The sequence below is a fragment of the Brassica oleracea genome, chromosome C8 (assembly GCF_000695525.1).
Source record: "Brassica oleracea var. oleracea cultivar TO1000 chromosome C8, BOL, whole genome shotgun sequence".
Lineage (NCBI taxonomy): Eukaryota > Viridiplantae > Streptophyta > Magnoliopsida > Brassicales > Brassicaceae > Brassica > Brassica oleracea.
In genome coordinates, this window is record NC_027755.1 from 20,641,981 (window position 1) to 20,655,582 (window position 13,602).

The 13,602-nt window shown below is 35.4% G+C and overlaps 4 protein-coding genes across 12 annotated transcripts in view; 3 read left to right on the forward strand and 1 right to left on the reverse strand.

The window, feature by feature from the left end:
* Positions 1-2,869, forward strand: part of LOC106308904 — an 11,865-nt gene extending 8,996 nt beyond the window's left edge. Inside the window, exons 9-10 of the mRNA XM_013746008.1 lie at positions 2,253-2,523; positions 2,730-2,869. Coding sequence (XP_013601462.1) covers positions 2,253-2,523; positions 2,730-2,869 — 411 coding nt within the window. The remainder of the gene's footprint in view (positions 1-2,252; positions 2,524-2,729) is intronic.
* A 1,582-nt stretch (positions 2,870-4,451) lies between these two features.
* LOC106308225 (ADP-ribosylation factor-like) lies at positions 4,452-7,206 on the forward strand. Of its 9 annotated transcripts, none has more exons than XR_001263523.1 (7): positions 4,452-4,672; positions 5,248-5,276; positions 5,361-5,527; positions 5,619-5,666; positions 5,753-5,833; positions 6,452-6,522; positions 6,810-7,206. XR_001263523.1 is itself a non-coding variant. In XM_013745362.1 (6 exons), coding segments are annotated over exons 2-6 (321 nt in total). In that variant the 5' UTR covers positions 4,452-4,672; positions 5,248-5,252; the 3' UTR covers positions 6,453-7,206. The 9 variants fall into 9 exon arrangements, 5 of the variants coding, with proteins under 5 accessions (XP_013600816.1, XP_013600812.1, XP_013600814.1 ...); XR_001263521.1 differs by lacking the exon at positions 6,452-6,522 and having other exon boundaries at positions 6,810-6,983; positions 7,072-7,206; XR_001263522.1 differs by lacking the exon at positions 6,452-6,522 and having other exon boundaries at positions 6,886-6,983; positions 7,072-7,206.
* A 2,752-nt stretch (positions 7,207-9,958) lies between these two features.
* Positions 9,959-10,489, forward strand: LOC106308905. Its single transcript, XM_013746009.1, has one exon. It carries the CDS (start codon positions 9,959-9,961, stop codon positions 10,487-10,489), a length of 531 nt encoding a protein of 176 aa, XP_013601463.1.
* A 600-nt stretch (positions 10,490-11,089) lies between these two features.
* Positions 11,090-12,382, reverse strand: LOC106311349 (putative F-box/kelch-repeat protein At1g13200). Its single transcript, XM_013748546.1, has one exon. It carries the CDS (start codon positions 12,380-12,382, stop codon positions 11,090-11,092), a length of 1,293 nt encoding a protein of 430 aa, XP_013604000.1.
* Between the last annotated feature and the right edge of the window lie 1,220 nt (positions 12,383-13,602).

Here is a 13,602-nt window from a genome sequence, read left to right on the forward strand (position 1 = left end):
ATGGATGTGGGTGTGACGGTATTTCAAAGAAGGTTTTGCGCCCGTCGACTCTCGGGACCAGTAACGGGACACGTAGGGTTGTCTAAATGAGTAGACACGTGTCCATAACGCCCCTTCGATAACCCCGGTCGGACGCCAGAGGATCGGGCCGTTATACAAATGTCGTTTGGAAACTATAACGAAATAGAAATGTTGAAATCTTTCCATGAAGCCCATTCTCCACAACTTGAATCACACTTGGCCACTCATGTAGGCTCCTATTACCTGCCATGTTCTTTATAATCCCACTCCACACTTCTCTTGAATAAGCGCACTCAAAAAACAGATGATCTCTGGTTTCGTAGTATCACTAATAACTTTACATTATATTTACCCAAACAAGTAGCATAAATTGTAAGAACACCTACAACGGTGGCCTTTGGTTCTGACTATCCAGTTGTCACAGACTTCCATGCCATGGCATCAATCCCTCGAATGATAGCCCCCATCCGTGATTTCCAAAGTCCGTAGTTGGATCCATCCAACATCACCCTTGTGCTTGACACCAGCTCATGATAGTTCTCTATTTCTTCCGCATGATCTCACATGTTATATAATCGAACGGGTGACTGCTCTGATACCACTTGTAAATGCAAGAACTAACCCACAAAGTAAAGCACATAGTACACCAGAGACTATCTCTACAAAGATATGTGTTATTATTAGTATTATTTTAAAGCAAACTTATAAGTCTTTCTTTAAACAGAACTCGAACAAGATCAAAATCCTTCTTGACTTGCTCCCTTAACCTCACACGTCCTAAGATCGAATACAAGATCTCTAGAAACTCATTAATGCTTATCTAGAATTGTATGCACAAACGACAGTTTAATTCATTAAGCTACTCCTATTAGATAAAGTTGTGAATGCCTTAATCTCTGATTTCATGTGATTTTCTTTCGACCTAACGCTCCGGCTAATCGGCTGATTGTTTATTTAAAAGTCATATATGAATACATATTTGCAAATTCGTAACATCAAAATATAAAGTTAATTTTCAGTTTTCTTTAACTCTTTTTGCCATCTTCCTCAACAAATGAATAAAAATAAAGATATATTCATATACTAAAACGAGCATTTTGTGACAAGGCTTTTCTATTTCTAGAAATAAATACAATTATTTAGTATTTAGTTTATATACTTTATAGTGATAATTACAAGCAGAGGTGGTCCCATGCATAACATAAGTGTGGTATGTTGTTGTACCCCACACTAGTTTTTTGTTTTCTCTTCATTATAAAATTTATTTAAATACCTCTAAACTAAATATGTGTTTCACACAGTCATTAATTAAATATCTTCTGCATACATGCAACGATAGAGGTAGGCCGTTAGACCACCTCCATCGAAGTATCCAATAAAGAGGTTCTTAGGAAAAACACAAAATAAATAAATCAAAAATATATTAAACGAACAGAACCGGTGTCAAACATGGAACTTTAAGAATCACTAAACACCCCCATACTTGGCCATTTTGTATTGGTCATTCAAAAGGGGAAAAAAATTCTCATCTCTCTCTCTCTCTTCGGTTCTTCTTTCTCTCTTCTTCTTTCTCTTTTGGCCAAAAACACGTAAAAGAGTTGAAGCTGTTCGTCGTGCTACTGATGGAAGCGCTTTTGAGAAATGGTACTGCTCTCACCTCTCTCTTAAAGTCTTAATTTTTTTGATTCGTAGATTCGAGTTTTCTTAGGGTTCAATCTAGATTCGTGATACTCTGTTTTGGGCTTTGATTCCAGTGAAGAAAGTGGAGTTATGATCCGAAGGGAAGTGAAGAGATTCAAGTGTGTTTCGAGTGGAAAATATCGATGATGATATATCGAAACCAAGCTTTGAAGATGAACCTAGATCACCTTTTGTCTTCTTCTAGTACGGTACCTAAAACCTTCCTGTGTTACTTCTCTGAGTAGTATCTTCCTTTATTTAGAGAGGATTTTGAAAAGCTACGATGGGAACATGGTTGATGCTAGCAGAATATGTTTCATTGTGTGGAAGAACATGTCAGAAGAGGTATCAGTTTATTCACAATCACTTAAAAACTTAATTTTTCCTCTTCAAACCTTTATTTATATGCTTGGTTTTTGCAAATTCTGCAAATCAAATGAACCCAAACTGCTCTACCGTATTCTCGTACGAATCCAAATTGAGAATTTACTGTCTATTGTTGTGTCCCAATCCAAATTGAAATTCTGCCTTGTGCGCTCTTCACGAGCAAGACGCTGGTTAAGCTGACACTCGGATCACATATTGATCTTGGGAACATTCCTTCAGGTGTGTCTCTTCCAGCGCTCAAGAGTCTCTTCATCAACACCATCTTTTTCACTTATGGAGATTTGTGTAATGTGCTTCTTCCTGGTTGCCCAGTACTCGAGGAGCTGTCTGTACGTCACGTGAATTGTGAAAGAATCCCATTCTGCATATCCAATAGGAGCATCAAGAAACTATCAGTTTACTACAACTTTGAGACTGTGATTACAGATATGCCCGGCATGTCATCTGATTCTTACTCCTGCTTCTGCTGATGTAAGTTTTTACTTAACATAACTCATTAAAAAAAACGTTCTCATTATTGATGCTTATATGTGTGTGTGATGATGTTTCGGGTGATTTCTCGATGTGTTAAACGCGGACTATCTCTATCGGTGTTCAAGAATCTGGTTGCCTTACCTTATTTTCCTTCCTTCATGTTTCAGGCCCTATTGAAGAAGACGCTGGCTTGAGAGATTTAATCATCTGGCTTCCTGAAGAGGTTCTAGGCAGCATCTTGTCCTTACTTCCGACGAAACAAGCTGCATCAACATCTGTACTTGCTAAAAAGTGGAGGCATGTGTGATGATGGTAATATATTGCAAACTCATGGCGCTCGTTGGAGCTGCAGCATCCAAGTGCTAGACTGATTTCATTTCTTACTTCTAGCTAGACTTTCATCATAAACTTTTGTTTTTGTTAAACGTGTCTAATTCATAGGCAAGATCATGATGTGAATCACTCAGTGTGCTAGTTTGCACCACTTACAAATCATGGCAAAACTACTTTACTACCGTTAATTATGTTCAAATGCATTATCTAGTTGAAAACCATTTCTCTTTATGCAATATTGGTTATCAAGAGAGTCGGATCTATTGGTTATCACGGTTGAAAACCATTTCTCTTTATAAGCTTTGCAATATGAGTTGATGCTATGAAAACCATTTCTCTTTCGAGTGAAGCATTTTTTTTCTTTACATGCTTTATAAGATTATTTTGTTAACCATTTCTCTTACCATTTCACAAGTGATGAGTTACCATTTCTCTTACCATTTCGAGTGAAGCACAAGTGATAGTTACCATTTCACCTAAAATATTTTGTTTCAAATCAAGATTTCAACTAATTTGTTTTTTCTTTGTATTTATATTTTTAATATGCTTTTATGTCATTTTTATTTAAATTTTTATGTATGTTTTTCTTTCATGTTATAAAATCCAATCATTCAACTTCTAAAAAAAATAAAAAATTTTAAGAACCTCGAAGAGGTTCTCCCATTGGACCATGAAAATTTTAATTATATTAACAAGGGTTCTAAACTTTTCAAATCACAAAATTAATTAATAAACTAATGATTAGAACCCTTAATGGACTCTTACCAATGGAGTTGCTCTATACATTGCAATAATTTCTAAGAAAGACGTTGCACCTTTGCAGAGTGTCCAAACTCTGAATTTGCTACTATCAAAGTTGATGCTGTCCAGTTTCAAAAAAATAAAAGTTGATGCTGTCGTTTGTTTTTTTTTTACACATATTTAAGTTCTGTATCTCTTTTCTTTACTCTGTTCTATGTTGTATAAACTACCCAGTTGAAAAGAAAATTTTGTAACGTGCACACGTCATGGTAAGGGTAATGCTCTCGGACAAATTATGCATGGAAGCCGCATGCAAGAATCGCGCTAATTATAATTATAATAACAACAATATATCTCTACAAATAAAAATGATTTTTAATAGAAAATTGCTATTGATTTTCTCGGGAAAAAAAATTAAAAGAAAACCAAACAGAAGACATGATCTGTTGAAGATTTTTATATGAAATGAATGGTGAACTTTAGCATACAATACAAAAAAACATTACTCACAAATGAAACTCTACTTCCATATATACAATTAAATTAGAAACAAAAGGTAGTTATGTCTATTACTATGTATATTTCCTAGAAATTGTGTACATAAGAATATTTGCAAATTCTTAGCAAAAAAAGAAGCATATTTGCAAATTGTTCATATCATCACAATATTCAGTAAAAATAAAAGGTATAGTCATATACCAAAAACGAACATTTTGTGACAAAGACCTTTAGAGCAGCGTTATCGGGGTTCTTAACAGGGTTTTTCGTTTAATTAAAAAAAAAAAAAAAAAAAAAAAAAATAGCAAATAAATTAGGCAACAGAAGAGACGGTTCTTCAGCCACGCGTCACGGTGAAATCGTTTTGGGAGGAGACTTCGATGGGAGAAAAAATCAGTCCCGAATCATCTTCTACTACGTTTGTCTGAGCCTTTCGGTGTCATGGTGAAATCGTCGCCGTTTGTCTGAGCCTTTCACGTTCGTCAAAACTCCAAACCTAGAAGGAGAGCCGCTCTCTCGCTCTCGCCGTTAAAATCGGGTATTTCCTTAGGCCTTCTCCTTCTCTTCGATTTTGGTGGATTGTGTTTGCTCGGAATTGAGTTTTAAGAGTAATAATCTTTCTAAATCTAATTGGTGAATTTTAATCTGTTCGCTGGTGTATTGATCCTACTTCGATTTGATCTGGTGAAATTATAGACAAATTTGTGACATTCATGAGTAGTTTTTCATGATCCTACTTCGATTTGGTTTCCATTACAGAGACAAAGCATAACAAAAAAAGGGTTTCTTGTTCTGATGTTTATGCGTCCTGTTCTGCTTTTCTAATCGAGTTTTAAGGTTTAAAGAAGTGGTGTTTCTGGTAAAGGTTGGGACTTTTTGAGTGGGTTTTGTGTTCTTAGCTTAATGGGAACAAGAACGGGATGTAATAAGGAAGATTTTGTTGGTGGGTTTAGTTTTGGAGTTGTAGAACACTCCCATAAAGACGTTATGTTACCTTCTCATCATTATCATTCATATTCATCTCCTTCTGCTTCCTTCTGTTAGTGCTCTCCTTTATCACTTCTCATCTATGAGAAAATTATAGAATGTGAAATTTGTGGATGTTAAATCCAGGAGAGATGGGAAGAAGCATGAGTGAAAAGGAAGGTGCAGCTTTGCTTGTGCCCATAAGAAATCGCGGAGCATGAGTGAACTGAAGACTTTATGCATGATCTGTTTTTTTACAGGGTTTAATATGGAAACAGTTGAATACAAGCAGGCTTGTATATCTGCAGGATGAGCTTCGTGATGCGGTACTTCTTGTTTTTGCTAACAAGCAGGATCTTCCAAATGCAATGAATGCTGCTGAGATAACCGATAAGCTTGGACTCCACTCTCTCCGGCAGCGTCATTGGTGATTACCAAAGAACATTTTTTCTGTTTCACATTGTTATCTTCTCGAGTTCCAAAACAGGTAACCAACACTGTTCTGTTGTTCTCTTCAGGTACATCCAGAGCACGTGTGCCACCACCGGTGAGGGACTGTTCTTCAGGTATATCATTTTCTTTGCAGAGGTCCAAGATGGGCTAGTGTTAATTTAGGTATCTTTATCTGTATGCAATGTTCTGGGATCCACAGGAGTCTCGGCGCACGCTTAGATAGAAAGAAAGAAAGAAGTGCCGTGAGCTTGATGAAAACGTTTCAGACCAAGAGCTACTGGTTAGTTCAATATCATTGATCAATTTGAAGTTTTTTGATTGTGCATTTTGGTAAAGTTTGTTGTAATGAAAGTGTTTTATAATTTTTTTTCAAGAACCCATAATTATGAGACTTCCAATAAACCACTTCAATGTTCAAATCTCTTTCTAAATCTCTTAACTCACTTTTACACTTTAAAAATTATTAAAAATTAATCAGGAGATCCGGTTTTAGGATAATGATGCTCTTATATTTTCTAGAAATTAAATACAATTAATTATTATTTAGTTAGTATGATGATGATACTTGCAGAGGTGGGCCCATTCGTGACATAGGCGTCGTATGTTCTACTTCACACTAGTTTTCTCTTCTATACTTAATATAATTTTTATTAAATACCTCTATTTAAGTATTTGTTCCCACAGTCGGTAATTTAAATATGTGTTCCCACAGTCTTTAATTAAATACTCCTATGTTTCTGGATACATGCAATGTTAATCAGTTGTAACTAAGAAAGACGGTTGCACCGTTGTAGTGTCGAAACTGTATGCTGTCATTTGTTTATTTTCAAACACATTAATTTTTCTATCTCTTTTCTTTACTCTGTTCTATGTTGTATAAACTACCGGTTGAAAAAAGAAAATTTGTAAGACGTGAAGAGGTGATAGTATGCTCTTGGACAAATTCTGCATGGAAACGGCATGATCGCGGTAATTGTAATTATAATAACAACAATATATCTCAACAAATTAAAAGAATTTGATTTCATATGATAATTAGTATGGTTAGCCACTTAGCCGTATAAATAAACACATATAAAAGTTACATGCAAGTTAGACCTTTTTGCATGCAATATTCAGTGTCTCTAAAATGATGGTAATATTTTACGCTGAGCTCATAATATTTCCCGTTCCGTTTTCAGTTGTGTCAGACGAGAATCAAATTACTTTGTGAGCAAGTATCATTAAACTCATCATTCTCTAAGTTTTTTTCTCAGCTTTCTTCCTCAGTCATCATGTCAACGTCTAAAAAATGGAACGATGCCATGATCGGTCGTTACTACTCTGTCTTAGGAAGGGTTCCAGACAAGGATAACATCAAAGAGATAGCCAAGTGTCTGAAGGCGCGATCTGAAATCCTCAACAATATCGGCAAGAAGAAGAAGAAGAAAGTGAGTAAATGATTTGCTTCTATCTGAATATCTGATGGTTTGTAAATAGGCGTGATGATTTGCTTCTATCTGATACTTTTGTAAATAGGTGTGATGATCTGCTTCTATCTGATGCTTTTGTAAATAGGTGTGATGATTTGCTTCTATCTGATCTGATGGTTTGTAAATAGGCGTGATGATTTGCTTCTATTTGATGGTTTGTAAATAGGTTTGGTTTGCTGGTTGAAGGATCATATATATATTAAATGAAATTATATTGTGAAGATGATTTAATTTGTTTCTCTATCAGATTAATACTACTATTCTATTCAGATTCGCAAATAATTAAATAAATCAACCAAATTCCCTCGTAACTAAAAGGCTTAACTTTGTAGAACTTCTCTCAACTCACATCTCCCGAGATCTCATCTCTCTCTCTCTTCTCCCTCGTTTTCCTCCGTTTCTTTGCTCTGCCTTCTCGCCGCCTTGCCGCTATTCTGGAGGTTCCGACAGATCTAGGGTTTCGGATCCGTAGCGCCGGTGCCGTGCAAGAAAAGAAAATGACAGCTTTGAGTTCCACTTCATGTCTACATTCACTTGCTGGCCAAGAAAGATACTTCCTTTCGTGTAAAACATCCGAGTTTTCAAAACCCTTGTTCATAAACCCATCTCTGAAGAAACCCATATTCTCAGTTCTGTTTTGCCTCAAGCAAAGTGATCGTGAGGAGAGGCAAATTCAACAAGAATCTAGGAGAGTCGAAGAAGAAGAGTATTGGATTGTTACAGCCTTAAGAAGCAAATACAATGAGATTGTTATAGTTGATACTGTTGATGCCAGATATCTTCTCCTTGGTTCAACTAGTAAGATTTTTGTAACCTTTTTGGTAAAATAAATGTTTTATATCATCAAATCCTCTGTTTGTGTAACCTCATTTGGAAAATAAATGTTTTATATCATCAAATCAATAAATGTTTTATATCATCAAATCCTCTGTTTTTGTAACCTCTTTAGAAAATAAAATGTTATCAAATCCTCTGTTTTTGTAACCTTTTGTTCGATATGTAGAGAATGCGCATAGTGTTATCAACAAGGGAGGCCAGAATTGGACTGGTTCTTATTGGGTATGGTTACATTTTCCATCAAAGATAACAGAATTGTATTGTGCTTATTTGTTTTGAATATTATCAACAATTTGCTCTAGGACGAGTTTGCAAGTTACCTATTGTCCCTGATGGTCCCATTGCCATATGTGAGATTCTTGGGTTCAGCCTCTAGCGACCAATAGGATTGTGTTATTTCATATTTGATATTTTTTAAAAAATAAAACAAAATATTGTCAAATTAATATTATCTTTTTAAAATTAAAATGTAAGAAGAAATAAATAAAAAATAGTACTAGTTACAAAAAAAAAAATTAACGTAGTCAGCAAAATATTAAATCCTAAATCATAATCCCTAAACCTTTGGGTTAACCCTAAACTCTAGGATAAATCTTAAACTCTAAATCAAAATCACTAAACACTAAAACACTCAAGGGTTTAGGGTTTAGGGTTTAGAGTTTAGAGTTTAGAGTTTTAGGGTTTAGTGTTTTTTTTTAGAGTTTAGGATTTATCCAAGGGTTTAGGGTTTAGAGTTTACCCAAGGGTTTAGGGTTTAGAGTTTACCCAAAAGTTTAGGGTTTATCCAAAGGTTTAGGGTTTAGGATGTAGGGTTTAGAGATTAGGATTTAGGGTTTAGTGTTTTGCTGACGACGTTAAAAAAAAAAAATTTAATTCTTTTTTCTGTAACTACTATTTTTATTTTACTTTTTTATTTTAAAAACATAATATAACTTGCAAATATTTTGTTTACTTTTTTAAAAAATATCGAATTTGAAATAATGAAATCCTATTGGTTGGTGAACCTCTAGGTTCATCCTAAAGGCTGAACCCAAGAATAACTCTATATGTGACAGCTCATATCAAACTAGAGGTTTACGGGGTGAATCCAAGAATAACTCTATAGACAGCTCATATCAAACTGTCTTAAATGTACATTGAAATGAGATTGTGGAATTTTTTAATAACTTCTGGTTCATATGTTATTGGGGTATGGTTACATTTTCCATCAAAGCAGCCTCCATCTCAACCCGCCGGTTCAGTGGATTTTAATTGACTCTCATCAAATACTCAATTAATAACACTGGATTTCACTTCAAACTTAAAGTACATTCAATTCTATTAAACTCAGTTCAATAACACTCATTTGCTTTATGTGACAAAAGATGAACATGTCACCAAAAATGTCTCTAAACTCTCCTCTTTTAATCTTTTTAACAATTTGAATTGTAAAGAAAAACCCTACTTTGATTCCCAGCTATCTCTCGCTCTTTTCCCATGAATAATACACTAGAACCAACCCAAACTAGTTTTTTTTTTTAGCAAACCCAAACTACTTAAAAGGAATTATTTCCTCCTCTTATCTACTGTTTTTGTTGTCTGTGTAATACATTGTTGTGACAAACGTTTTACTTTCTTCTCTTACTAGGTGTACGGGATATGAATGAATATGAATTTTTGCCTGAACTTACGGAAAATGAAGAACCATTAAAACTGAAAAACCAGAAAACCATGACTAAAAAACCTATGCCATGTCTTTCTTTTCAAAACAACATAATATCACTAAAATTCATTTTTAAAACAACATGTCTTGATCTATGAAAATTTCATTGTTAAAAAGATATGAATCTTTAGGCCAAATAGAAATATGGCGAATTTTATTCATACAACGAAAACATTATTCTGTTTCTTTTATTCCCTTTGATGTAATGATGAGTTTTTGATTTCTAAAAATTAAATACAATGACGGTTGGAGACTCCCTCAGCCACGATCTGACAGCGCGCTTGCTCTGCACATCCACCTCACAACAGTAGACCTGCCGCTTCAGGATCATACTGCAGACACTTTCCACTGGGTTGTTGAATCAAAGGAATGCAAAGGTTTCTCTTCTTCAAGGATGTGGGAAGCGCTAAGGCCGAGGGCTCAAGTGAAGGACTGGGCTCGTTCGGTGTGGTTCAGGGGAGCAATACCAAGACAAGCATTTATCATGTGGCTTGCAAACCTCAACAGACTACCGACAAAAGTGAGGCTCGCATCCTGGGGACTTAACATCCAAACGGTTTGTTGCTTCTGCAATACACATGATGAAACGCGTGATCACCTCTTCCTAGAATGCAGCTACAGCACTGCCTTATGGCTGCGATTCTTTGCAAGGCTTGATCCCAACCGAACGGCTTTCCTCTCATGGGAAGAACTTCTCTCCTGGTTACGATTCTCCACAGCATCAGCCCCATCCACCATCAGGAAGCTAGCGACTCAGTCCATGATCTACATCATCTGGAGGCAGCGCAACTCGGCAGTTCATCTCACTGGATTCTCCCCGCAGCAGACAACATTCGCCACCATAGACAGGGATATCCGTAATGCCATTAGTGCGAGAAGACATAGGAGGAAATTCACTACTCTTATGCAACTTTGGATTAGATAGTTGCAACCTTCTGATCTAACAATCATGTGTATACTTTGTTTTTTATTTCTTTTTGCCAAGGTATCACTTTTAGGCTTTTGTAACCCTAAACTTTCATTTTATGATATTCACAGTTTAGCAAAAAAAAAAAAAAAAAAAAAAAAAAAAAAGTCTAAAAATTACATGCAGTGTTGAAACTCTGAAATTTAGTAATATTAAAGTTTAGATTAATCGATTTAGATTATGCTGCCATTTGTTTCTTTACAAACACAGTTAAGTTTGTATGACATGCACATCAGCACATGTGATGGTAACGGTAACGGTAACGCTTATTGGACAAATTCTGCATGGAAGCCGCATGCAAGAATCGCGCTAATTGTAATTATAATAACAACAACACATCTCCACAAAAAGTTTTGTTTTTATGATTTCGTATGGATAATTAATATGGTTAGCGTGCAAATTAATAGAAACATCTAAAAGGATGGATTCTCTAGAAACCAAAATAAAAGAAACCCTTAAGTTACAAAAAAAATAAAATAAAAGAAACCCAAACAGAAGACATGCTCCCTGCTCCCAACACACTTCAAATGTTGTTGTAAATAAAGTATAAGCTTTTAACTAGATATGAGAGATCAAACTTTGAAAATAAGTAACTTTTCTCCAAGCCATAGGATCTCGGTAAAAGAAATCTAGAGACTTTGTTAGGGGATCATATTTTACCAGACCGCGGGAATAGCTATGTGAGAGCAGGATTTTCTTGTTCTTGCATACGGCCACGGGTGTGGATGGCTCAACTAAATCCTTACGGCTCCATTCAAACTGATCGCGGATCTCAGTTCGAGGAGAAGGGCAAGAAATGAGATCTATTGAAAAAATCATCTCCCAAGTGCCTTCTGTTGGTTTCAACCTCCATATCTCTTGGATCTTGGTAACGTGCTCCCTTTTCGACATACACAAATGATTATCTAGAGTGCACATGTCAACATGGCTAGGATCTGAACTAGCAATAGCCGGAATGATGTTCTGCAGCAACCTGAATGTTTCTGTTTGGATATCAAAATCCACCACTTCGATTCTGCCCTCATGTAGTTCCGTGAGCCAATACACCGATCCATTTGCATAGGCTGGCTTTTGTCTAGGAAATATACGATAACTTGGAGTGCAAGCCAAGTATCTCCAAGCGTTTGCCCTAACGTCAAAAACCTCACATTTGGTAACTCCCTCGTTTGGACACGAAGGATCAGCATTGTAACTATCAGAATTATACAACCACACTAATTTGTAATCGGCAGCAGCCTTCTTCACGAATGCTAGATGAAACAATGAATCCATGGCTTTCCACTCTTCTAGACTCGGGTCAAACTTGTGCATCAAAATCTGAAACCTAGCAGGAGGAAGTTGTCGGAGCCACCGTGTAGCCGGATTAACTACATATATGGATTGAGTTTTAGGGGAATGGATGCAGAAAAGGCCGTCGCAGTTTCCAGAGATGAATATCCAGTTATCGAATCCTTGAGAGAAATTGATGAGAGTAGAGGATAGAAGAGAAGCTGATTCCAAGCAGAACATCCTAAAACTAACGTTTGAATCTGGGGGAGGATAGAAGAGAAGCTGATTCCAAGCAAGCAGACGTGAGTCGATGACCATGATCAGTTTCACGCGGGATTCCTTGGCGATCTTCAAGTGTCTCTCTGCGAAAGAGAGGGACTCCATTGTCACTTTCCATTGTTTTGAGAGCGACCTGAGTAGGATTAGCACTTTTACTGGAAGTCGCAAGAAGATTTCCTCTATCACTTCTTTTGGTAATGATGATGGAGCAATCACTGGCTTCTCGTTTCTTCTCCTTCTTTTGCTTCTCTTTCTCTTTCCTTCTGATGATGCAACCACAACCCGATTCTCTGCTGACTCCATCTTTGATAATGCCAATCTCTGCTAATTCTTTTAATATTTCATCATATGTATATATAGCTCATAATCTCTCTAAACTTATACCCTAGATCCTCTAGTCACGCCATCGATTAAAAGTCAATATTCATCATATGTATATATAGGTCATAATCCCTCAAAAAAATTTAATTGCCTTTTAAATTAATATTTTACACTTTCTACGTTACGTCAAAGTGCCTTTTTATCGCAGTAAAATGCCTTAAATGTAAATTTTCACATACAGACGGATATTAGAGCATGTTTATCCGGGGTCTTTAACGATGTTCTTAGTGCATGGATCCCCACAAAACCCTTAAGGATCGGTTACGAAAACTATTAATTAAGAACCGATTCTAGTGAGTTTCTTACACTGTTCGCGGACCCTACTGATTCGTGGCGGCCCACGATTGGTTTGTTTTTTAATTTTTTTTTTTTTAAAACAAATAAAAACCTAAGAACCCAAATGGGTTTATTAGGGATAACATGCTTTTAGAATTCATTGCAAAATATATGTGTGAGATACGTACGATTTTATTTCGGCAAGTAGGCTTGTTTCTTTTGCATGTATGGGCCGGGTGATATGTAATTGAGGCCGAAATCTATACTAATAAAAGGGATTTTTTTAGGTTCCATAGAGCGTCTATATCAGCAAAAAAAACTTCTCCCGAAAGATGACACGTGGCATAAAATATAGTTTTTCATTTTAATATTATTAATTTCCAAAAATTATAAATAATATGTAAACATACAACATAAAAAATGGAAATACTACATTAAACATATGTAAGATTACCATTTTTCACTAAAAAAAAGACGGCTTATCTCCGTAATGTAACATTAATAGTTTGTAAAAAAAACATTATCTATAATTTCGAAAATAATAAATATATGTAAACATACAACATAAAAAATGGAAATACTACATTAAACATATGTAAGATTACCATTTACATTTTTAGTTTTTAAAAAATAATTTGTAAACATACAACATAAAAAACGGAAAAACTACATTAAACATATGTAAGATTACCATTTTTCACTAAAAAAAAGACGGCTTATCTCCGTAATGTAACATTAATAGTTTGTAAAAAAAACATTATCTATAATTTCGAAAATAATAAATAATAAATAATATGTAAACATACAACATAAAAAATGGAAATACTACATTAAACATATGTAAGATTACCATTTTTCACTAAAAA